The following is a 25,498-nucleotide window of genomic DNA, read 5'->3' as shown; positions in this document are numbered from 1 at the left end:
CATCGTGCGATGCACACATGCTCCGAACCGAGACAAGCGAACCGAACGGTTCGGATTTTATTTCATGAACCGTGCCTCCCCTAATTAACAATCTAAGCATAAGTATCTACATTTCCATTAGTATCTTAAATGTCAGCTCCCCCGGCAATGACCACGTTACAGAGCCCCCCTCCTCCCCCGTACTGTACATCCTTACATCCATCTCTGGGTGGCTAGTGAGTATAGTATGCGTGCTGGTTATGTTGTTGATTGTGTCCCTTCTCCCTTGAATATTGAATAAGCTACTGTAATGCGCCCTTTTAAATTGCCCCTTGGGGACAAATAAAGTTCTTTGAATTGAATTGAATTGAGGCAACTCAAAGGGGACCCTATTATATCCACCTGTCCTCAATGTGATGCGCTGTTGGTCTACAACTGTCCAGTGGAACACAATTACAGTTGTACTAGCAGCTCATCTACATTTCTTAAAAATAATATATATTAGGACACTGCCAACTTAATTGAGCCCTTGGCTATTTTGAGGGACACCATGACCAAATTGGAGGTGAAACTTGACGAGGGTCTGTGCAAGACCGTCTGAGAAAAACTACTCGGAACTGATGTATTCAACACAATCATTGAACACCACCCTGACCACGCATTTGCCATCAGAGACAAATTAATACAAAAATATGTAATGTGCAGGATTGGAGCAGAGATCAGGAGAGAAAATCGCCGCGTCATCGAAAAAAACTAAATGTTTCACCAATGTTTCACCCATGTTTACCAAATTAATCTAGTAGCTAGTGCCTCAGCTAGCTCTGCTATCGGTACCGGATGGTTAGCTAACGTCAACTAACGTTACTCCCCAATGAGCTAATATTCATGACGGCGACGCAAGATAATAATAGTGGTATTACTTAAACTCCTCAGACATTTTCTACATAGCTAACTCATTACACAGACACAGACTAATCACAAATACCTTGCAACATTGCAAACTGCCACTTACCTTGAAATCAGACCGCATCTTGCCACGGCGTCAGGGGCGGAGCCAGAGGAGTGGCTTTGGGTGGCACAGGCCACCCTTGAAATTCAATTGACCACCCCAGGTGCCACCCCAAAATCCTAGTCTACGATTGGCCATTATGACGGTCTAAGGCGGGACCTTTCTTGATGCATTTGCAGCGCTAGTTTGAAGTGTCAGACAGACTTCGGAAAGTGGCAAACATGCTTGCCATTATACATCATGTGAGTTTAGGCCTACAGGCTACTGCTTGTGCTAACACGCAAAGATATCTATTTACCTATCGCATCCACCAGTGCCTATTTATCTAATCACACACATAAATTGCGTCTGTTGAATCACGTCATCCTAGACTAATTTTCCTACCTGCTTATTGTAGCTAGCCTACCCAGCCAACATTTGCCAACAGGTCATTAAGTGTTAACTGTGGGCCTACTTTTGTAAAAGCGTTTAATGATAATACTGTCCTAATCAAGGTTTGAAAATCGGAGGTTCACATGCCACTGTGGCCTTGGTGCCCCCTTCTTTAAATATTCTGCTTTGCATCCGACTAATAGCGATTTTCATTTAACCTATGGCCTGTCAAAATAATCCTAGCATTCACCCTTAGTCTTTTACGCAGTGGAGAAAGTGACAGCGCACGGCAAGAAAGAGCGTCCAAATTCACCCATTCCTCTCTGTTGAACTCTGTTGAATATTAAAATCAGATGATTTACAGTTATATGTAATATGTCATGTTTCATGTTTTTGTCATGTTTCATACAGTGATGCAGGTCTACTGCTGTGAATAGACTACAGTAAATACAACTTTGATCATTTTTATGTCTACTGTAGTTACTTTGGCCTTGGTGCCCTGTTGGTGGCCTTTGTGCCCCCTACCAAACATGGCCAACTGAAGGCCAAGTGGCCTTGCCCCTAAAATTATGTGTGTTACATTAAAATTATTAATGTTAAGACAACTTTTCATTTATGGTTCATCAAGCTCACTCATAAACACTCGTCCCATCTAGGCTAGGCTACAGGTAGCGATATGAATTATGGTGACCATTCAACCAGTCAAGGATTTGTTGTGAAATATTTAAATTTTGGGAACTTTACGTAGCTTAGGCTAAACTGTATGTTTATTTCGTCGCCCATGCCTGTTTTATTCGTCCCGGCCAGGAGGGATAAATGAAACATTGTGCATGTTCCACTTTTGCTTAAAGAATTCCTGAACGGTTTTGTTCAGAGCTGAAAGTGCAACTGTATTTGACAAAATACATATGTAAGTTATTGCTAGTGACAAAATATTAACTTTCGGTGTGGTCTCTTTGTAAATTACGTGTAATTAAAACTTGTTTTGATCGTCCCAGCTGTCCCCTATAAGCTAGTGCATGATGTCCTATATCCAAGGGGAATATTCTCACACCTTTGTATTGCCAGTCTGTTTCGAGGGACAAGGGGTAGGTTAGGGGAAGGGGAAGAATGACAAATGGGATTGAGCCTTAGGGTCTGTAGCATTATGAATGTAACGTTATGATTAGATTAAGGTTAGTCTTTAATTGGTGTTTATTTCATTCCTGTTTCATACAAAAGTATTTTAAGCATTTAGTGGAGAGGTGTTTGTTGATTTTGGAATACTCTGTTATAGCTCTTTGCCAGCTCAGAAAAGCAGGTCAAATTATTTTAACAGCTACAAAAATAGATGGCCATAGATAGCCATATAATATAATAAAATATATTTTAATGTCCCCATGATGGAATTTGTTTTAGCACAGCATAACCCATTGACAACTTAGATTTAATATGTTTGTTTATTTGTATTTGCATTTTATTCAAATACAAAGACATTTTATGTGAGAGTATGGTCTTTGTCCTTCAATTGATGAGTATGGTGTTTGGTGCATGGTTTTCCTAATGTTTTTGTGCTAATTTAACATCTTGAGCCTGTTTCTATTTATCTGGATGTTTTGCCTCATGCCACCCTTGAATTAATTAGTGCCCCACTAGGGCCACCCTTGTTAAAAAATGTCTAGAATCGCCACTGCAGGGCGTACCAAATTCAGTCACCCAGGCCAGCTCCGGTCGGTCACAGCAGCAAGAGAGAGGCGCGAAAATGAAAAATTGTTGACGTTTTCCATCAATGACGTAGCGTCAGCGCATTCTGTCCATGCCTTTTTAGGAGGCAGGAACTGTGTACAATTCCATCCGATTGTAGAAGCCTGAGCTGCTTTATCTTGTGTTCTAAAGGATCTTTGCTTAAAGTATGACAGCATGTCCTAGCCGGATCCGAGCGAGCAACTATCTTGTAGCATTCGGTGTTATCTGTACATTGAATCCGTTAAATATGCCCTTTTATTGCGTCATATTTCTCATTTAAAATAGCAGAGCAATGCGAGCGACAGAAAGAAAATAGACACGGGCGTCCGACAAAAGTTCTCTTAAAACATTGCGCTGCTTGCGTCGCTTGTGAGTGAGTGTGTGAGGCCACATGGGCTCAGATAGGTAAATGGGATTGGGACAGCACTTCACGAGACCACATGTACCCTCGCAATGTTTAATAACAAAGACGTTGCTGACACTTACACCATTCACCATGTCGTGCTGTTGTTTACCTTTGTAATTTCCGGAATTCCCTATGGTCTCCACGGTAAACGTCAAAACGCTTTGAACTGTGGGTTCACCAATTCCCTTTGGTGAAGTCTGCACCGATGCAGACTCACGGAAAGGGCCTATTTAAGTGTGTACTCAAACCCTCACTCCATTTGAAATGCGACATTGGGACAGCCCTAAGCCCTCACGAATTTCGCGAGAACGCGCAGCAAAAGGACTTTGGGATTGGGCCTGTGAGTCCATGAGGGATTGTGATTCAGCCATCGTTGCCTAGCTACCATTCATCTGCATTCTTTTGTTTCTAGGCAGCACCATTGTCCATCCTGGAGATCTTCCCAAAACATCAAGGCGCTGCTGGTGAGGAGGAGAGTGTGTTAAAGAATCAAAGAAATACATAAATCAGCAGCCTACAAATGTCAACTTCAAAGGGCAGCCCTTTGTAGGACACTTTTTCAATTATTTTATTTTGGCATGACTGCTTAATAGTATGTTGCAAAATGAGGCAGACAGCAGACAAGATAGGGTCAAGTTTTGCCCATTGCTGGGTGTTTTATTTTTCAACAGCTGTGCAGACACACAAACACAGACCCACACGTGCTTCCCAGGTGAGGTGGTGCTTTCAGCAGTGCTTCTCTCAGTGGTGGTGTGGGTGAATCCGTGGGTCCTTGGCTCCTTACCTTTGGGGTGGTGGAAGCTTAGCAAAAGGTGCAGCTCTCCAATTCTGAATCTGTGGATACAACGCACCATTAGACCTCCTTCTCCCTTTTACTTTACTAAGGTGCTGGTTTTGTAAGCCCATAATTGGGACTAATGCCGAGCAGGTTATGAAGCTGATGGAAGTCAGGTGTGGGTCTGGGCCCACCTCCCGACCATGTGGTGGTGTTTTTGTTTTGGCTGGACATGAGCTGTCAAGTCTCTCGGTGCTGCAGGGCCCTCTATAGGCCAGGGACGCCACTGTGTCACAAGAATGATGCCTGAAATACTCCATTTCAACTTTAGAATTAGCTGGCAGGAATATATAGTTAAGTACAAAATTATTCATACCCCTGGCAAATATTGATTTAATGTTGATTTTTCTCTTGACCGATGTTTGTTCGAGCTGAAAGTGACACTGCCATATGCCAAAAGGTTGTAAGACAATGTGGTAGAAACATGGATTAAAAAAAGAAGCGTTTATTTTGTGTTTCTCAGATGGGACCCAGTAACCTTCTCAAAAGAAATGGTTACACTAAAACAAGGGGCTACATTAAGGTTTTTGGAGGAAAAGATCAGGCAGGCTACCGAGAGACCTTCCCCAATAGGCGGCATTCGACCATTAAACCAGCAAAAAACATGCAGAAGTACACAAGAAATGGTTAACAGAGAGCAATATCAACATTTTAGAGTGGCCCAGCCAGAATTCAGACCTCAATCTTTAAAAAAAAAAGTGGCAGAGTGATGGCAAATAATCATTCCTGCCTCAAAACCCAGATTGCGGCTAAAAAGGTGCAGTCTAGAATCATTGTGGAGAGGCTTGTTAGGTATCGAAAGAACCATTTTGAGAGCTGTGATGGCAAATAAAGATGTTTCTATTGATTATTTAAAAACGGTATGAATAATTTTGGACATGCCATTTTTCATAAAAATGTTAAAAAAGATGGAAACATTTCTTTTTTTGATTCCATGTTACTAATTTTGTTCTTAAAGGAGAATTCCTTTTTCAAAGTTCTCAATGTCTCGTTTTAAATGTCAAGGCCCTCGGAAGTCTACCAATTTGAGCCTCGTAAATGGTGTAAAACAGTGATTTATTTGCATGGCTAGGACGATGCCCAAGGCACCCCCATCGAAAAACTGTTGGTAGCATCGCTAACTAGCGCCAGATTTCTGAGTGCAGGGGACAAGCCGAGATGAGCTATGAGACATACGTTCACACTCGGTATCATGTTTCCACACACTTTAGGTCAATATCACACCGAAATTCTCCTTTAAAGGTGCTCTAAGCGATGGCACGCCTTTTTAAGGCTAAAACATTTTATGTCACTTACTGCAAACATCACCTAACCAACCGCTAGCTGTCTGTGTCCTGAATACACTGTAAAAAAATGCGATCTCTGTGGACAGCCCAGGCTCCAAAAACGGCAAAAAAAAAAACATAACAAATTGTTCCAGCAAATCACAGACGAGATGCGCGTTTAGGAGAGTTTAAATTGCACAGGAGCAGCACAGGAGGGAGGGAGAGGAAGTAGCGAGCTAGCTCTCTGTTTTGTTTGAAAGTCGACGTTACCCAGCATCGCTTAGAGCACCTTTAACTGTAAATTGTATGTGACTGTCGTCGCGAAACGAGCCTCATACTTGCTCTTGTTAAGTCTTCAGGGCTTCGTATCCATTGATGCCACTACTCTTACTGATTTGGTAATATGGAGACTCCCGTGCAGTAATCTTGTACAGTTGAGCAGTTGAGCTCATAAGTTTATGAACCCATGCTAAAGTTGACTAAAAAGATGACTAAAAAAATCATCTTTTGGAAATTGATCTTAATGCCTTAAGTAAAAAAATGAGACAACATGCAATCTTTAAGAACACTAATTTTCTTTGTGAATGAATAATGTATTGTTGTAAATAAATAAATGTTCTTCCTTAAAATACAGGGGGCATAAGTATACACACCCCTATGTTAAAGTCCCATAGAGGCAGGCAGATTTGTATTTTTAAAGGCCAGTTATTTCATGGATCCACGGTACTATGCATCCTAATAAAGTTCCCTTGGCCTTTGGAATTTAAATATTTATTTACGATACATTATTCATTCACAAAGAAAATTGGTGTCCTTAAAGGTTGGATATTTCCTCTTTTTTTTTTTACTTAAGGCATTAACTCATTGAATGCCAAGCTGTTTTCGGGAGCTTTGTCCTAGAGTGCCAGCAATCTGGACCATTGCTGATGATTTGTGTACAGCCACAGCATATTCTGTGTTATAGCTATGAACACGTACAGTAGCTCGATTAAAAGGTGAGACTTTAAGCTCTCAGTGCGTGCAAACCGTGTATTTCTACACGCCTCCGTTCCTGAGAAATCCAAAGCTAAACAGTGGCTAGTTTTCATCAAAATCGCTGTTTTTTTCTAGAAATGGAGATAAACGTCTTTCATGAAATATGAAGTGTTGCCTGTTACTTACTCGTGTAAACATTCCGGGAAGTGATCAGTGAGACCTGGCGAGACTGCCACCTCGTGATAGACCCACGAAAATGGCCTGGTTTTGACCTGACGTGCATGCGTCACTGATTCGACCCAAAGCGGCAACCGAGTTATAATAAAATGTCCAGATAAAATGTCCAGATTGTCCGTTTTCATGAGTTTCACGATCGTCATATAGTTCATTTCTATTCATCACAGAGTTCCCAAAATCACATATAAGGTGTATTAGAGTGTTTAGTTTCGTAATTTAAAAAAAAAGCTAAAAACGTAATATTACGTTTTTGGCACTCAATGAGTTAAGATAAATTTCCAAATCTAAGGTCATAAACTTATGAGCTCAACTGTATGTGTCCGGTGACAGAAAACAAGAATCACACAGTGAAGTTGACAGGAGCATATAAAGAGGAACGTGTTCTCTCCTGTGGGCTGTTGGACAATTGTACCCGTTTCTACATCAACAAAGACCTGGAGACAGAGCTGTGTGTGAAGGTACATATACCCCCCCCCCCACGCAGCACAGACATGCACATACAATGCACATACATATTTTATGTATTTTCCAGACTATAAGTCGAATACATTTTTTTCATAGTTTGGCTGGTCCTGTGACTTATAGTCAGGTGCGACTTATATATCAATATATAATTTAACATGTTTTTAAATCTTAATTCATACTAAGGGCCAGATGTACTAACGTTTTTGCGCCCACTTCAGGCGTATCCAAATTCAAATGTACAAACAGGCTAGCCTAGAAATCTCGGATTGAGCAGTGCCAATGGTAAGTTCCCAGACCCTATATCTTGATGTGGGTCTGGCTCGTCAGGCTACAAACAGGCCGCAATGAGGAAAAAGTGCAGACTGCCTGTCGCGGGAGCTGAGAATGGCTATTTGTGTATTTCCGTGTCATGCATATGCATTCATAAGAGGGTCAGGCGAAAGTGGGAGTATCGCGCAAACACAGGGGAGGAGAAGTGCTAATAGCGATTGATTAGGTATTCCGTCATATGTATGAAAACAGCGCACGTCTGTTTTGCGGTGAAAAACTTGCCCTGTTAAAAGCAGGTGTAATCCAATATGCGTCAATTAGAGAAACTTTTAGAGACAGCTAAATCAGTATTCAGACCATCAGTTTTTTTCTTCATTGTACTATGTCAAAAGCAACCTTAACTTTTGTTTGCCTTTCTAATATCGTATTTTCACTTTCACGACATACACTTCCCAATCTGCTAGACTAGGTTATTATAGCCGTATTCTACTTGCAGTAAATAGTTCAAGTACTTTTTTAAATACAGAGGCCTACTCTGTATGTCGCTGCTTGTTGACATCTTATTATCATGTATGATCGCTAAAGTTTGATTCTTTTTAATGTCGCATTTGATTAACTCTATTCAACTGTGCTTGTGGTTCAGCTGTGGGCACACAATTAGCATTGTAGAGGGGGCGGGGGTGGACGGTGATGAGCACTGTTTACGTAATAAAGTGACAGCTTAGTAAATTCCCCGCAATATGGCAAAGCACAGCGTTCACTTTCTGCGCATAGAAAAACTCTGTATTAGCGCTTTCTCTGTACATCCGGCCCTGAGTGACATGAACTCTACATGAAACATTACCGTCTACAGTCGCGAGAGGGCGCTCGAGAGGGTGAATTTGTGACAGGTCAGACATTTTTTCGTATTTAAGCCCAAAGGTTAGAAGGGATTCAGGGTTGTCACCCCCGGGAACATGTATTAAATATTGTTATGTAAATGCACAAGTTCTGTGCACTTTCAGTCAGAGATTAGGGCCTGCACTATGCCTAAAACACGCGTGCATATACTGTAAATCCTCAAATTATGGCCAGGATTCTATTCATAGCCCGGCCTCAGATTCAGACAAATAAAGGCTGACCCCCAAATAGCCTACAAGCCGGGGTAATAATTCCCTACATTGTTTCATTTAACTCAATGAAATGAAATAGCTCTTCTTAATATTTTATCTTGTTGGTTGGTTTAATACTGTTATTATTGTTGTCCTACACCATGGGTCTCCAACACGTCGCTCTCAAGCTACCAGTCGCTTGCCGCCCCCTTCTGAGCTTGCCAGAGACTGAAGCAGTACTAGCCTACATTTAAACACAATTGTTGCTGCGAGTCATTCCAGCCTACGAATTTACTAAAAAAGTAAATCATGCATAATTAAAAAAGGAACTCAATTTAGGCTACTGTAGGCTCACTTGGCTAAACAATAAGGTTTCCATTACAGCACAGCGCACATTCAATGAATGAAAGCGGATGCTTTGTCTCGCAATAAACAGCGGGTGGAAATCCCGACACTCTTTCAACTACATGAAACTTAATAGTGAACCATCAAATACCCCCAGATTTCAGTGCCCATCAGTCCCAACATTTAGCAATATAATAGTGAAACAAACGTAAATTAAATCCCAAACCAAACCGAACATCTTTTACTTTTGATAGCCTACCGGTATGCCGCTCCAAACGAAGCGCATGTCTCACAATAAAACACACTTAAGAAATAAAGGCCTGCATACAAGCCTGCCCCAAATAAAAGCCTAAGTAAATAAAAGACCCCGGCCATAATTTAAGGATTTATGATAGTCTGTCTCCTAAACATTCCTCACCCGTTATCCAGGCATGCATGAAAACATTTGAAAACAAAACTCACAGCCATAGGTTATTTTGTGAATAATGACTTTCTCTTCAGCATTGTCCTAACTGTTAAAACGAGGCAAATATGACAAGGCATTGCAACAATGTTTACAGAGATACACTGTAAAGTTGGCTGCAAAGATTATGCAGACTGTTGACTGTCAAAGATTATGCAGACAGATTGACTGACTGACACACGCGCACACACACACATTATCAAAATCATACGCCGGACGCTTTAGGCTATAGTCTTTCTACATGGATTTAGTTAATGATCGGGCTATAATAAGACCACACTTTAATAGTGGTTGGTGTAAACCGGGACATTTTAGCGTCCCGACAAGCTTTTGTTGGGAGTTGGGACATGCAACTCAAAATCAGGACTGTCCCAGTTAAACCGGGACGTCTGGTCACCCTATTCTGTGTGCTACTTGACTTTCCAGATTAAATGTCCATACTGGTTAAGAAAGGCTTGTGAACAGTCTCTAAAATAAGGGTAGCTTCCTTAGTATAGCGTTGTTGAAGGTTCGCACATTCTTTTAAAACATCTATTTTTGTCTACCGCCGAGAGCATTTGCTCTGCTGCCGGCTTGTGCCTACACATCGCCCAAAATGCTTGATTGCATTGCATTCTCCACATTTTAGCTACATTTTCATGTACTACATCAGCATTTTTGTTTAGTGAATCTTTTGTAAATTGCTTTACAATTATCGTCAGGCCGCCTCAGCTTGCCGCAATTCACTCCTTCGTCTTTATTAACATTCCCAGTAGAATTCTCAATCTTTTTGGCCTCTGTGTCCAATTACATATTCTCTGTCTGTTCTTGGTCTTGGATTTTGTGAAATAAATGTCTAAATACTTATTAGTCCGGTGCAACTTATATACGTTTTTTTCCTCTTCATGACGCATTTTTTGACTGATGCGACTTATAGTCCAGAAAATACGGTACCTACACATGCACTACACTGCGCTACCACACAGCTCCAAGTTGAAAAGTACATTTGAAGTGGAATATGCTCTATCATGTCTTTAATCATTTCTGTCATCAGGGTGATATAAAAGTCAACCTTTCACCAGATTGTCTCTGTTCTAAACCAGAAATCAGATTGCCTGTCGGAAAGGTAGTATATTCATATTCGTTATGAACATCAAATGACTGTCACATCTAATTTGATTGTAATGTATAACTTCTTATATGCTTATATTGACAGTCTTTTTAATGGAAAAAAAAATATGACCAAATCTCAAAAAAGTTAATTCTCAGTAAGGAAACCCATCATATTAACACCATGTTTCTTACAGGATTTCATTGACCTAGAGCTGAAGAGTGAGGACCGGTAAAACACAATTTACTATTTACTATTCACAACTTACTGTATTCTCAGGAGTAGACAGACCTCCCTCTTTGGTTGATGAGCAAAGATATAATAAATTAAACAGCATAATTCACAACCCTATTACCAGAGACAAAAATCAACATTCATGAAAATAAACCAAACGTGCCCAAACATAAACATTACAAAACATACAAATCATATCAACAATGACAAACAATATTAAGAATGACATGGATTAATTTTATAACTACATTGATGATGCTCTACTGACTACTGTTTTGTGACTGTGACCCTGTAGGCCAGGGCAGGATATGGCACTGCGTCTGGACTTTGACATCCCATCAGCGGAAAAGCACTTCCTGGAGAAGAGGAAGGTGGTGGTGGGTCGGGCTCTACAGAAGCTGCTGGAGCTCAGCTCTCCTCCAGACACAGATAAGGTACAGTGTGTGTGCGTGTGTGCGTGCATGCGTGTAGGGAAATGCAGAAAACAGAAGACAGGGGAGAATCCATTTGCGAATGCTCATATGGTCAGCTCAGGGGTCTGGGCATCTATTGTGCTTAAGACACTCCCTGAAATTACCTGTCATACAAATATGAAAGAGACAACGCAAACTGTTGCTTGCAGTATTGAAACATTGATTTTATCATTTTTGTTAATTATATTATTAGTAAGGGATAATATATTGTCCACCGGTAATTATTGGAAAAAAAGTCCCGACAGGGCGAACAGAACCCCGTCGCACAGCAGAGGGGTTTTGCTTCAACCTGAAAGGACTTATTCATTATCCCGCTTATAAACGAGAAAAGAAACTTAACACAATGGGTATTTTAAAATGATTTTGCCACTGTTTCGTGGCTTCCACTTACAAAATAAATAGTTCGCCACACAGATAGAACTTGACAGTTTCAGGTGTTGCGTGGCAATGTCTTACTAGCTGAATTTCACTTTCAATGAAAACTCCATTGCAATAAGCGAATGTACTTCTTGCAGAATGATGTGACAGACGTTAATCAAAAGCCCAAAACCTGTTGCCATTGACAGCAGTCATTATATACTTTGCAGTAGTAATTATATAGATTTAACAGACCTCCAAACGTTGGGAAGGCCAATTCATGTTAATGGAACATTTTGCAGCACATTGTGAAGAGTCGTGTAATAACATTATATAACATTATATTATTATACGCTGAACTGTTTTGAACAATTTTGCAACCTCAAGTAAACTAAAATATCTCTGCCCAGGTCCCCCTGGTGGGTGTGGTTTGCTCAGGGGGTGGGACCAGGGCAATGACTGGTACCTTTGGGGGTCTGAAGGCTCTCCAGACTCTGGGGATCCTGGATGCTGTCAGCTACATCACCGGGGTCTCAGGGTCCACATGGTGAGTCTCCTCATGAAACATAGAATATTCGTCTGATTGGTGAAAACCCAGAGGTAACATACCTCAATGCCGTTAAATGAACTTAAGAAACAGCTTTCAAAGTCAGTATTTAATTTCCTTGTAGCGGTTTAAGATACAGCAAGTAAATAAGTAAATCTACATAAATTTTGCAACCAGTAACCAGGTTTTAAAGGTTGTATCAGCGATGGCGGGGTAACGTCACTTCTGTTGACGTTCAAACAAAACAGAGAGCTAGCTCGCTACTCCCTCCCCCTCCCTCCTGTGCAATTGAAACTCTCCTAATTGCGCATCTTGTCAGAGATTGGTTGGAACACTATTTATTCTGGTTTTGAGTGGTTAGCACTGTTGCGGTCTATTGTTTTTGTGTACAGATCTCGGAGCCTAGGCTGCCTACAGAGACGTGTTTTTTTGACGGCCTGCTTAACTCATTGAGTGCCAGAAACGTAATATTAAGTTTTTTCTTCCCATGCGTTGGGTGCCAAAAACGTAATATTACGTTTTTAGCTTTTATTTTTAATTACTAAACCTTACGACACCTTATATGTGATTTTGGGAACTTTGTGATGAATGGAAATGAAATGTATGACGATCGAAAACTCATGAAAACGCACAATCTGGACATTTTATCTGGACATTTTATCATAACTCGGTTGCCGCTTTGGGTCAAATCAGTGACGCATGCACGTCAACTCAAAACCAGGCCATTTTCGTGGGTCTATCACTAGGTGGCAGTCTCGCCAGGTCTCGCTGATCACTTCCCGGAAAGTTTACAGGTAACACTTCATATTTCATGAAAGACGTTATATATCCATTTCTAGAAAAAAACAGCGATTTTGATGAAAACTAGCCACTGTTTAGCTTGGGATTTCTCAGGAACAGAGGCGTGTAGAAATACATGGTTTGCACCCACTGAGAGCTTAAAGTCTCACCTTTTAAACGAGCCATTGTATGTGTTCATAGCCATAACACAGAATATGCTGTGGCTGTACAAAAATCATCAACAATGGTCTAGATTGCTGGCACTCTAGGACAAAGCTTCCGAAAACAGCTTGGCATTCAATGAGTTAAGGGGCAGGCAGCTAGCGGATTGTGAGTAAAGATTAGATGAATGTGATCATCTATGTTTGGGCATGCAATCGCTAATACAACCTTTAAAATGATTTGTTTTTACAATGTTTTGACACCTATTAGACGAATAACCACTCAAATCAGCCTCTTACCATTATTCCTTATAACATTATATGCCATATCACATGACATATTGGCATCTCATAGGGCCATGTCCACTCTGTATGAGAATTCTTATTGGTCGAAGGAGGACATGGGTGTGATCACAGAACCAATGAAGATTGAGATGATTAAGAGGTATGAGCACATACTGTCCACTGAGAAGCTCCGTTACTACAAAAAGGAGATGAAGCAGAAGGAAAAGGAGGGACATCCAGTGTCCTACATTGACATGTGGGGTCTGGCTATCGAGCACCTCATCTATGGGAAGGTACAGCAGACTGTACACATGAGGACAAACTCTAAGAAACAAAACACACACACATGCATGTGCACACACACACGCACGTATGTGCACACACGCTCGCACACACAAACGGACATACACGTATGTGACATGTAAATAATGAAATGCAAATCCTAGAGCCAAGTGTCTTTTATTTGCAAGTGCAGAAATGGGAGAGTACCCTCTCTGACCAGAAGAGGGCATTATCAGAGGGACAGAATCCTTTGCCCATCTACACAGCTGTGAACACGAAGAGTAGCAAGAGAGACAACAAGACAGAGAACGGTAAGTTTCTAGTTAATAAGCTTGATCAAGCAAGTCCACTATTGTTCTTCTTAAGTATACATATTATTCCTGTTCACCCACTTTTTGGGAACGCTACTACTCCTAGAGCGTTTGAGCTTGACACAGTTCCAACTTTAAAAATTCAGGCCCAAACCAGTGTAGTGCGCTTGTGTAAATGGTGTGACTACCCCTTGTTGTTTTTGCATTATTCCCATTTTTCAGTGTTTTTTGGCCCCATTGAAATGAATGGCGGAATGCTTGGATTTTTTAATTTCCATTATGACATCACAGCTCTCTGCCAGACTCTTGATTGCAAACACCTGGCTAATCTAGCAGCTGCATAATTGACTTGTCACTAAGCGCCGCCCTTAGAACGCAGATGAGCCAATGACAATCCAGCCTCACCTGACTCGGACATCAGCTCGAACAACTCCATAGGAAACAACAGGGAGGAGGCATAAAATGACAAATTAATGGTTATTTATGGAGTTTGCCTGCAGTTTATGGAGTTTGCCTCAAAAAATCACGACGGATAACCATGATCAAACGTTGTGCATGGGGAAGTGTAATACCGATAGCCGGTACCCCGAGAGGCTAGAAAACGGGGGTATATTTCATCAACAGTAGCCTACAGGTCTCTCGCGTTTGCAACAGCCTGACGTAATGTAGGCTACTAAGGCCTAGTCCACACGTACCAAACCTTTTCCTCCGTCTTCCCTGGAACCGTATCAAGAATATTTGTGTCCAAACGGATCTATCTCAACACGACTCAACGCGTTACTTCATACCCCAGGCCTATAGGTGGCACTGTTTCTTTACATAAATTGACCAAAACTTGCGCTTTACAAACAGACAGAATAGGCTACGACGAAATGGCTAGTGCAAGGAAACCAGAATTGTTTTTGTGGACTGATGGTGAACTGTCAACTGTAGTCAACTGTAAAACTAATAAACTTTAATTTACGGTTTGTGAAGGGTGCAGTCCCGTCCTTTATTTGGCTAACGCAGGTAGGCCTACTAATCACCTTTACTTTCTTTGGTTGTAGGATAGTCCATGATTCACATTAGTTTTGGCTATCACCGCAATTAGGCTACTTAACGCAAGGCTTACCCAAGTTCTAGGCTATTCTGTCGCCACATATATAATATTGCTATAAAACCTTCGTTAGTAACAGTCAATACTTTTGCCTGCATCAAATCGCGCATTTGCATTCAGTGTGCTACCATCGGCTTAACGTGAGTTCTAAGCGTCTTTGTATGCTTATATCTGATTTCAGATAAACGTACACAGCACTTTCCTAATAACTTAAGTTCTCTCGGGTCACTGACAGTAGCTAGAATGCATAAAAAACACCGGGAAAAACAGTGTTCAGTCCACCAAGTCATAAGCTATCGGCGCTGCGCAGCACCAGTTGTGATATTTATCTTACAGAGTGTAATCGTTGGTAATGTCATGTATGAAAACTAGTATTGTTAGGCAATACTATAAGTGCAAGTCCAGGGCAGCTGAGGTGTGGCGATGACATCATCGATACGCAAGCAGGATGTGCGGTTTAGCTGTCTAAACGAATTCAAACGGGCTACGGTTTCAGATTTTTCCACTCTGGGACCAGGTTTCAAAAAAGTACGGTTTCGGGCAGTGCGTTTACAGGATTCGCTTGGACGCTCGGCCAAGACGAAGCAAACCCTCTGCGTTTAACCTAAAAAGCGTCTCCGTGTGGACACGCCCTAAGACAACAACATGGGCACAGTAACCAGGTTCCCTGTTAAATCCCAAGATGAAAATGCTCATTAGCAAAACTACTATATTCTTACTACATCGAATGGTAACGTAGCCTAATATATCTCAGTCTCAATCTTCCACTATTAATGTCAGTGATCTGTATACTTGCCTCCACTTTAAGCTTGTCACCTTGTTTAAATTTTTGAATATACCCCTCCATAACATAATTAAGTCCCTTTTGATTGTAACTTTTGACCCGTATGTCCGATTTTAAAAATGAGGTACCGTTGGAATCTTTGAATGAAGCCGAGTTCAATGCCTAGCCAGCACCAGTTATACAGGTCATGTAAAAAAAGCGCTGTCCCATATTTTTTAAAGCCAATCCATGTGTATACAGGTTATGTTTTTGAAGCCAATCCATGTGTATACAGGTCATGTAAAGAAAGATGGGACAGTGCCCAATCCATGTCAAACAAATCATTGTAGATCCACAGTAGACCATGTGCATGACCTTTTAACCCTTAGAACCCTAGAAGGGCTCTCTGTTTTAAGGGCATTTTCACTACCTTTAGTTTATTTATCCTGGTCATTGTAAGTACTATACACACATGCTATATATTGTTTTTTCAGCAGAGTCTAGGCTACCCAAATCTGCCACAATTTCATGTATTAATACTTAATTACACAATACAATACAATAAATAAATACAAAAAGCGTATTATAAAAATTCTTATATTTTGACATGTATCTCACCACTGCAAGCTGGCAGCTCGACTTGCCTTGTGTAGAGCAGACTGTCCTGAATCTAGCAATATTATTGCCATGGTGGAGGGATTCTCTGGGGCTGAGCAATTTATAGACATGTGGTGTGCGCCTTACAGAAATAAATGCCATTTTTTTATTTAGTGATGAAAAATGACGATTATAAACATGCTTTGCCACAAAAACAGACAAAGACGTGGGGTAAGTCCAGCTAAATGAGGTAATCATTTTGCTGTTACTTCGTCTGTTTTATAACCCAGAAGGATGATCAAATGATAGCTCTGTGTCTCCTCTTTCATCTGACATGCGTGGCATATCTATCCGATCACGGGTCCGCGAGTAATTCAAACGAGAGTAATGGGTGTGCAGCGTTGGTTTGTGTACATGACTAGTGTTAATTTTGTCACCTATTTTTAATTTAGTCTTAGTCTTAGTCTTGTGACGAAATGTCCTTTTTAGTCTTTGTCATATTTAGTCATTCAAATATCATTTTTGTTAGTCAAGTTTTAGTCGACTCAAAGTCTCGTCATTTTAGTCTAGTTTTAGTCAAAAGAAAACTAAAGGTACTGTTGTCTTAGTCAGTTTTAGTCAACACATTTTAGTCTTTTTTTTATAACAAATTATTTCTGATTACCATTTGAGTCAAATAGTATTTCACACATCTCAATTTTCCAACAATATTGTGTGTCCACAGGGCTACTCGTCTGTTATAATTACTCATTCTGATTTTTTGTCAGTCAGTATGTTTAAATGCACAGGTAAGTCGAGCTACAGTTATAGCTCGACTTGACCATAGACAGGATTTGACCATAGACAGTAAAAGATTTGACTGGACCACTGTCATATTCGTAGACCAGTGTTTCTCAAAGTGTGGTCCGGGGATCACTGGTGGTCCGCAAGCTATCCCAAGTAGTCCGCGAGCAGACGTGGTAAAATATAATATAGATGAGTTGTTTGCAATATTGAACCAACTTGTATGTAAAAACAGTTCTGCAACACTGTCTATGTAAGATATGCCAGTTTAAATCCAACATTATGAATCCACACAATAAGCAAAGTGCAAAGACAATATGCAAGGTGGCTCAGTGAGTAGGCCTATTGTGTAGGCTAATTATAGGCTACTGTTGAAGTAGGTCTAATATATTTTTTTTAGCTAGGGTTAGTTAAGTGGTCCTGAAACTGAAAAAGTTTGAGAAACACTGTCATAGGCCAAAGTATTAATGTTTTACTCCGCCTCGCTAGATGGCGATATGCGCCCAAACACAACACATTCCCCAAACAGACTCTTCATCTTAGCCATAGCTAACTTGCTAGCGAACTTTCCATATTAGCTTACTTGCTAGCAAACTTTGCATCATCAGTCTAACTAGTTAAATAGTTGACATTACATGATAAACATTTTCGTATGGACATTCTGGGGGATGTTAATTTGTATGAGAGAAGCTTCAACTTCTGGGTATGTAGCATTGTGGCATAAAGCTTAGGTAGTTAGCTTGCTAACTCTGGCAGAAATCTCCAGTGTTCTTGTTCCATGTAGTTTCGTGTTGCAGCCACAGGGTTGCAGCAACAGCACGTAGACTAGCCTACAGGAAAGCTGTTGCGTATGAACTCATTCGGAATATTTTGAAAACATAACAGCTAGATATTCTGTCTTCTCATTTTGTAGACGAAAATGAAGAGAGATTTTATCTTAGTTTTTATTTCATGCAAAACATTTTAGTCTCGTCTTTTTTCGTCAACAATAATGCATCTTAAGATAGTCTTAGTCAGTGTTTCAGGACATTACTGCCGTCTCGTCATCGTCTCGTCTTAGTCATGAAAAAAAAGGTCGTTGACGAACATATTTCCTCTCGTCTCGTCTGATGAAATTAACACTATACATGACGTTATTATTTTGCAGACGTTATTATTTTGCAGTCTGTTTTTATAAGCCAGAAGGATTGATATACATAGTACCAATGGATAGCCCTGTGTCTCCCCTTTCATCTGATATGCTGGCCATATCTATGCGATCACGGGTTCGCGAGTAATTCAAACGAGAGTAATGGGTGCGCAGGTGAACGCAGGATAGAAGTAAATAAAGTAAATATGATGCAATTTGATTTGATTTCATGGTTTTTAAATTTTCATACTTGATCATACAGACATGTGTGTAGTCTCTTTGGAAAGCCCCACTTCTGCTCTGTCATGCAATAAAGGTTTCATCTCGCTGCGATGAACAGTTCCGGAGCAATGTAACAGAGAAGAAAGGATGTGTTTTTTGACGCACTTTGCATCAATAGGGTTCTAAGGGTTAAAAAAGATGTGAGTGCGGGCCCTAGTAACACCCTAGCAACCATCTTAACTACCCTAACAACAACCTAGCAACCATCATTGAAATGTGACCCTAGCAACCACCATAGCAACCAACATGATAATGTGACCCTAGCAACCATCCTTATTACCCTAGCAACGCCCTAGCAACCATGCTAATTACCATAGCAACCACCATAGCAACCAACATGATTACCATAGCAACCAGCATAGCAACTGCTTTATTTATGCGTTTTGGCTTATTGGACGTTGTGTTAATGTTAATACAGAAAACCTTTGATCCATGTGCCCGATTTTCAAAAATGAGGTACTGTTGCAATGCGTTTGGCGAACTGAACCTGATCAAGCCCACTCTTGCAGTTCCTCGAAGATGCAATTCTAGTTTTATTCTCTGCCTTGTTTTAATGGAATGTGCTGATGAAAGACCATTCCACAGCTACAGCCAAGCTACAGCTTGCAGATATCACAGACGGTTTAGTTCTTCATCTATGTAAGTGTTCTCTGGAACCTGAGTCATGCTCATGGTGTTTAGCTACAAATACCTCTTCAGATTCAATCCTTGTGTGTCTTGTGTTATTTTCCAGGGCTTTGGGGAAAAAGCTTTTTGACAAAATATGTACCACCATTGTGTCTTTGTATTGCAGAATGGTGTGAATTCAGCCCCTTTGAGGTGGGTATTCCAAAGTACGGTGCATTTGTGCCTACTGAGAACTTTGGCAGTGAGTACTTCATGGGTCACCAGCTCAACAACCTTCCAGAGAATCGTCTGCCTTTTCTGATAGGTGAATGAAGCATGAATGAATGAAGCAAGGGAGGAGGGGTGTGTGTGTGTGAGAGAGAAAAAGAGAGAGGGGGGAGAGAGAGAGAGAGAAAGAGAGAGAGAGAGAGAGAGAGAGAGAGAGAGAGAGAGAAAGAAAGACGGTGGATGCTTTTTAGTGTTGACATTCAGATAACCTAAATTTGTATTTGTGTGTGCGTGTGTGGGTGGGTGTATTCTGTAGGAATCTGGAGCAGTGCTTTCTCTGTCAACCTTACTGATGTGTGGCAAAATGTCACAGGCTACATGCCACACTGGATTGCTGCTGATGTCACAGACGCCACAGGTAGGCATTAGGCTGGGTGAACCCAACCTGATCTGACGGCAGTTTCTTTTCCCCCCTGCAGCTCAGGCTGGAAACCTGTACATCTCTTTCTCCTGCTTCCGTTACACTTTTGTAGAGGGGCCAATCACTCTGCAAACGTCACCCGGTTTGTTAGTCAGATTGGTGAATGACTGGTGAATGACTATCCAACTGCGTACAGAGTCATTTGAACTACGCTCGTTGATCACGCCTCTTGTGCAGTAGAAAATACATAGCGGACTCCCCAGACCAATGTTCAATCTTAAAACATTGAGCTTGGTCTGGTGAAAGCCAGACTAACTAGGCATAGTCACGCAGGCATAAATATACTGTACATACATGCACACAGTATTTTACAAATAGAAGGTTAAAGAGCAGTTGGGTCATTCTATGAAACGGATGCCATTTGCGTCCACAACATTTGATGATATGTGACCAGGCATGGCAAAACCAGGCACGTCTCCCCAGAGACATTTTGAGTAATTCACAGGTTCTGAAAGTGTATTCCAATGATGTCTCACTCATGGAGATCTGATAATATTTGAATAAGTTGTAGCTATTTTAAAGTATACACATCTCAAAGCTACAAGCTGAGAAATCAGGCTTTTCAATTTGACTACTTTCTCCCTTAATCCATGGGAGGGGAACACAATGGTTCTCATTTACATGACATTAAGATCAACCCTCTCCCCTGTCACGGTCCCTGATCTCTCAGCCTGCAGTGCATGATGCTAATGACCCATCGAAACTATCTGTAATGGGTTACAGAACCAGCTAGTAGCAATGGATAAAGTAGTCTAAAACAAACATGAGATCATGTTTGCAAACCATGTTATTTTGATTGAACACCCAGTGCAAGGCACCAGGTTGGCAATGGATTTAGCAGGTTTAGTAATGGATAAAATAGTCTAAAACGCGAACTAAACAAGCATGAGATCACGTTTGCAAACCCTGTTAATTTGAATGCACACACGATGCAAGGCACCCTGCCATCAGTTAAAACAAGACATTCTCGCATTATTCAAATTAATTGCCCACCGAAACTATCTGTAATTTGGGCAGCCGTAGCCTACCAGTTAGCGCTTCGGACTTGTAACCGGAGGGTTGCCGGTTTGAACCCCGACCAGTAGGCACGTCTGACGTGCCCTTGAACTAACCCCTCACTGCTCCCCGGAGCGCCGCTGTTGATGCAGGCAGCTCACTGCGCCGGGATTAGTGTGTGCCTCACTTCACTCTGTGCTGAGTGTGTTTCACTAATTCAAGGATTGGGATAAATGCAGAGACCAAATTTCCCTCACAGGATCAAAAGAGTATACTTATAATGGGTTTTGGCTAGTAGCCTATGGTGCCAAAAGCTAACGACAGTAGGCCTACGTTAGCTAGTAGCAATGGATAAAGTTAAACAAAATGTATCCCCGTCAAATGTAACTGTGGAAATAGCATATCTTACGATCTAGCTCCTTTGCTGTCAGACCGTAGCCTGGCTAGCGCCACCACTTCTCAATGAGACGTGGTCTGTGAACCAAACGTATTTGAAAAAAATGCCCAGATCCGTTTATAGGGTGTGGGCGTCATGACGTAATTACTCCGCCATGTTGATTGCCTCCTTTACCGCTACTCAGACTACTGCCTATGACTACTGCGTAATGTACTCCCTCTCAGCCGTTAATAATGCTGATTTTGTCAACATACCGGTACCTGGCTTCTCTATTGAATGCGTCCCAGTAAATTCCAGATCCTTTTCGGGATTATTCCAGATCCTTTTCGGGATTTTAACATATTTCTTCTATCTATTTTTCTATCTATTCTTTCTCAACTCTACTTCTAGCTACATCTCTTCATTCAACAACGTTATGTCAGAGTTATTTTAACGTTCGCGTAGCCATCAACATGGCCGCCACGTCCCACAATGCAACGCGGATCCCACGCCCTATTGGGTGGATGTCTTATCAAATGTGTCTGTGCATAGCTCGTCCCCTATGTCAGGCGAAAATTTGCTCCATGGTCTCCAGGCTGCCTAAGCAGCGTGAATCAAATCGCGCGCAAGGCAGCATGGGAACACCCAGGCTAGTCAGACTGAGAGATTCTTCCTCGTTGTAATTATCTTCGGCTAAGGTCAGCTCTAGATTAGGGGTGTTCTCCAATGTAATGAAGTCGCCCCCATTATCAGATTCAGGTCATCTGCAATCCGCTGTGCTTTGTCCATCTCCATTCCAATTGTAAACAAACCGCATGCTGGTTCAGTAAGTAGCCATGAGGTTACTTCTAGCATACAGCTGATTGGCCGACAGAACAAAAGAGCACTAATAGTCACGCCCAATTCAAACGCTGGTTTACTTCCTGAAACTTAACATTCATTTTCAAAGACAAAATATACACTTTTAAAGCAACCAATGCTGTTATCTGAAACATGGAATTGCTTCTTTAGGACTTCAACTTGCACATTCTGCAAAAAAACGAAAATAACTAATTTTGAAAAAAAAAAACTTCAAAGTCGTTTTTCGCGATTTGGGAGGGAGTCCGTCAAGATTAATCTTACCACCCAGAATAATAAGGAATAACTGTCCCATTACAGTTTTAACACAATCGTTGCTAAGCAAATTACAGTTCTAATTGAAGGGATGCATGTTAAGTCAATAACTTGACCCTTATCGGATAACTAGAGCCATTTTATCATGAAATTTACCACCCCGTCACATACCACCCCGTCACATTTATTATATTTCAATCCAATATATTTCAATGTGGAAACAAAAAATGTATACCATTTGAGTGGGAGACAGAGGGTGGTAGAGACAGATGGTACCTGGATTTCTGAGATTTGTTCTCAACAGAGACCAACAACCCGTCCATCCACACCATCATGGTCCAACCAGCCGGCTACATTGCCGAAAAGATCGCCAAATTCCTAACAGGTCGACCAATCTCCTGCAAGACGTACAACTTCTTGCGAGGCCTAAGTCTACACAAGGACTACTATACAAGTGATTTCTTTATAGAACAGGGTAATTATATCAATTCATATCATACAGTATGGATGTCATATCCAGTATGTTGCATCACATATAGCATATCTTATTAATATTAAATATGTTGTATTATATGGCTATACTGGGTTTATTTTTCATATAAAATCATCATATATTATAATTATATTTATGAACATATTATTTGGTGCAAAAACACTTTAATTTGTATGTCAGTATGTCTTGTATTGGATATTCTTTGTTTACAGTATGGAATAAGAACTAGTTTAACTGGCTGCCATTTTACTAATAAATCCATCCTTTGGGGCTTATGCTCACATACACACACTATCCACTATAACAGAAACTCTTCTCTTTCAGTTTTTTCCTTTCTGATTTGTTTGGTTTGTTTATTTATTTAGAGACACACCCTGACATGTTCCCAAACCAGCTGACACCAGCTGACCCCATCCTGAAACTGGTGGACGCAGGGCTTGCCTGTAACATAGCGTTTACCCCAGTACTTCGCACCCAGAGACGCATGGACCTCATCCTGTCTCTCAACTACTCCTGGGATTTGGATCAGTTTGAGGTACACGAGTTACCCTCAAAATGTAACTTCAGACAGTGAATCAGTGTGAAAAACGCTGAAGTAATTTTCAAATCTCCAGCCACACTGTGTGGAACATTGGGATTATGATGTGGTTGTTGATACAAGAGGCTTTTGACATCAATGGAATATGCAGCCATCCAATTGGACATGCCTGAACTTACAGCTTGATCGAATTAAAGCAACATAATGTAGTTATTTTACCTTAAAACAATGATGTCAAACTCATTTTGATGACACACAAACAAACAAAATAGGCAGAATTGCATCTTAGTCAATACCAACATGCACCCTCGAACATCTGGTATAGCACTGCTACTTGGGATTTGCAGAAGTAACACTTTTCAGGTGTTGCATGCAAATCACTCCGCCCAATCGCAGTGCTTCCTCTGAATGAGAACATAGTTCCAAGTATGGAGCTTAGGAAATCACGGTTTCTCATTTTACGTTGTGTTATAACTATACAAGCCACAACATGTAAATAGGATAATGTTAGAGTTATTTTACACTCATTTTCCACCTCCCCCTGAGTTAAACAATTGACTTCTTCCTTTCTCCAGTTCATCCAGCCGTTCTCTGAGTCTGGCAATACCACTTTTAGCTCCAGCCTAGCATAGATCATTGAATCGGATTAGACCATTAGCATCTCGCCCGCTAGCAATTTGTTGTCGTGTCGTGTTGTCATCGTGAAATGACGATGCTCATGTTCAGTAGGCTATGTTTTTCATTTATTCAAGCAGTGACATTTGGTTTAATGCACGGGGTAACGTGACGTGCGTCAGAAAAAAAGATGGGCCTGTCCCTCTCAAAACATGTTAAAATAGTGTGATAAGCAACCAGAAAAGAAAAAAACACCAAAAAAAACCCTCCAGTTCTATCTCCAATATTCTGCAGTTCGTGTCGAGTTTGGTTTACTTGTGTGTCTGCCGGGTTCAAGCGCAGTTCTGTTTACCTGTCTGTTTGCTTCACAGGTGTTGAAGAACACCAAGCAGCACTGCACTGACCACAGGATCCCATTCCCTCACATCGATTTCAGCCGTGTAGAGAAAGAGCCCATGAAGGAGGTGTATGTTTTTGAGGACGAGAACAATCCCATAGCTCCCATTGTGGTTCACTTCCCCATGGTCAACCTCACCTTCAGAGAGTTCAAAGCCCCAGGTAAGTGGACACCAGCCCAATGAACAGATGATCTTAACGTTGTTGATAGTTGGACTTTACTATGCCTTTGGGTGTACTGACTGTCTTGGAAAAGCAAACCAGTTGATGTTTCATCCCAGTTGTGTCATAAGCTCATCTTCCTGTTTGTTATGTTAAGGTGTCAAGCGAGAAGGGGCAGACGAACTGAAACAGGGAGAGGTGGATGTTAGCACCAAGGACTCGCCATACCGTACAAGGAACCTGGCCTTCCAGCCTGAGGACTTCCAGAAGCTGATGGATCTTGCTAACTACAACGTCCTGAACAACCGCGACATCCTGCTGTCAGCTCTGCGTAGGGCGCTACAGAGAGCGAGTCCATGAGGACGGGGACGGAGGAGGTCTTCCAAAGTGTGTGCTTTTGAAACAAATGATATATAAAGGTATAGATGTTAAAGTGTATACATGAATGTTAAAGGAACCGTATGTGTAGCTTGACTTTACAATGTGAAGATGGGATCATAATTAATAATCAGAATCATAATTTACTATTAAAAGATTTTTAGTCATATAATTGCTTAAATCCAGCTTGCTCTAAAACAAATAAAAATGTGCAAATGTGCCTTTAAAGTTTATGTCAAACCGGATCGCTACACTTGTTGAAACATATTTCATGTTTATCATTTTCCTGTAACTGGTCACCCAATAAAAAAAATTGACTGTTGACTGTAGTACATTTGATTTATTTATTTATTGATTTATTAAGTTTAGTCGTTGATAAAAATAGCTAAGACTTCCATGTTGACAATTTGGAGCCAGAAATGTGTTAATTCTGTTTCATGAAATAAAACATCTCTGTCAAGCCTGCACACATAACTATTGAAATGTGTCAGTTACAGCACCCCTTATGG

General features: G+C 41.0%; 1 protein-coding gene across 1 annotated transcript in view; it reads left to right on the top strand.

The window, feature by feature from the left end:
* The window catches only part of LOC143133389 (cytosolic phospholipase A2 zeta-like), a 43,997-nt gene extending 19,026 nt beyond the window's left edge, over positions 1-24,971 (top strand). Inside the window, exons 7-19 of the mRNA XM_076293155.1 lie at positions 3,904-3,955; positions 7,134-7,261; positions 10,724-10,758; positions 11,057-11,195; positions 12,002-12,138; positions 13,435-13,657; positions 13,840-13,957; positions 19,401-19,538; positions 19,758-19,859; positions 22,712-22,882; positions 23,266-23,435; positions 24,425-24,611; positions 24,769-24,971. Of these exons, the coding sequence (XP_076149270.1) occupies positions 3,904-3,955; positions 7,134-7,261; positions 10,724-10,758; positions 11,057-11,195; positions 12,002-12,138; positions 13,435-13,657; positions 13,840-13,957; positions 19,401-19,538; positions 19,758-19,859; positions 22,712-22,882; positions 23,266-23,435; positions 24,425-24,611; positions 24,769-24,971 (1,803 nt within the window). The remainder of the gene's footprint in view (positions 1-3,903; positions 3,956-7,133; positions 7,262-10,723; positions 10,759-11,056; positions 11,196-12,001; positions 12,139-13,434; positions 13,658-13,839; positions 13,958-19,400; positions 19,539-19,757; positions 19,860-22,711; positions 22,883-23,265; positions 23,436-24,424; positions 24,612-24,768) is intronic.
* Positions 24,972-25,498: the final 527 nt, after the last annotated feature.

This window comes from Alosa pseudoharengus, unplaced genomic scaffold (genome assembly GCF_046254945.1).
Source record: "Alosa pseudoharengus isolate Yale_2024_CS ecotype anadromous, Long Island Sound unplaced genomic scaffold, YU_APseudo_1.1 YU_APseudo_1.1_scf_2, whole genome shotgun sequence".
Taxonomy (NCBI): Eukaryota; Metazoa; Chordata; class Actinopteri; order Clupeiformes; family Clupeidae; genus Alosa; species Alosa pseudoharengus.
This window is presented reverse-complemented; position numbering and strand designations above follow the sequence as displayed.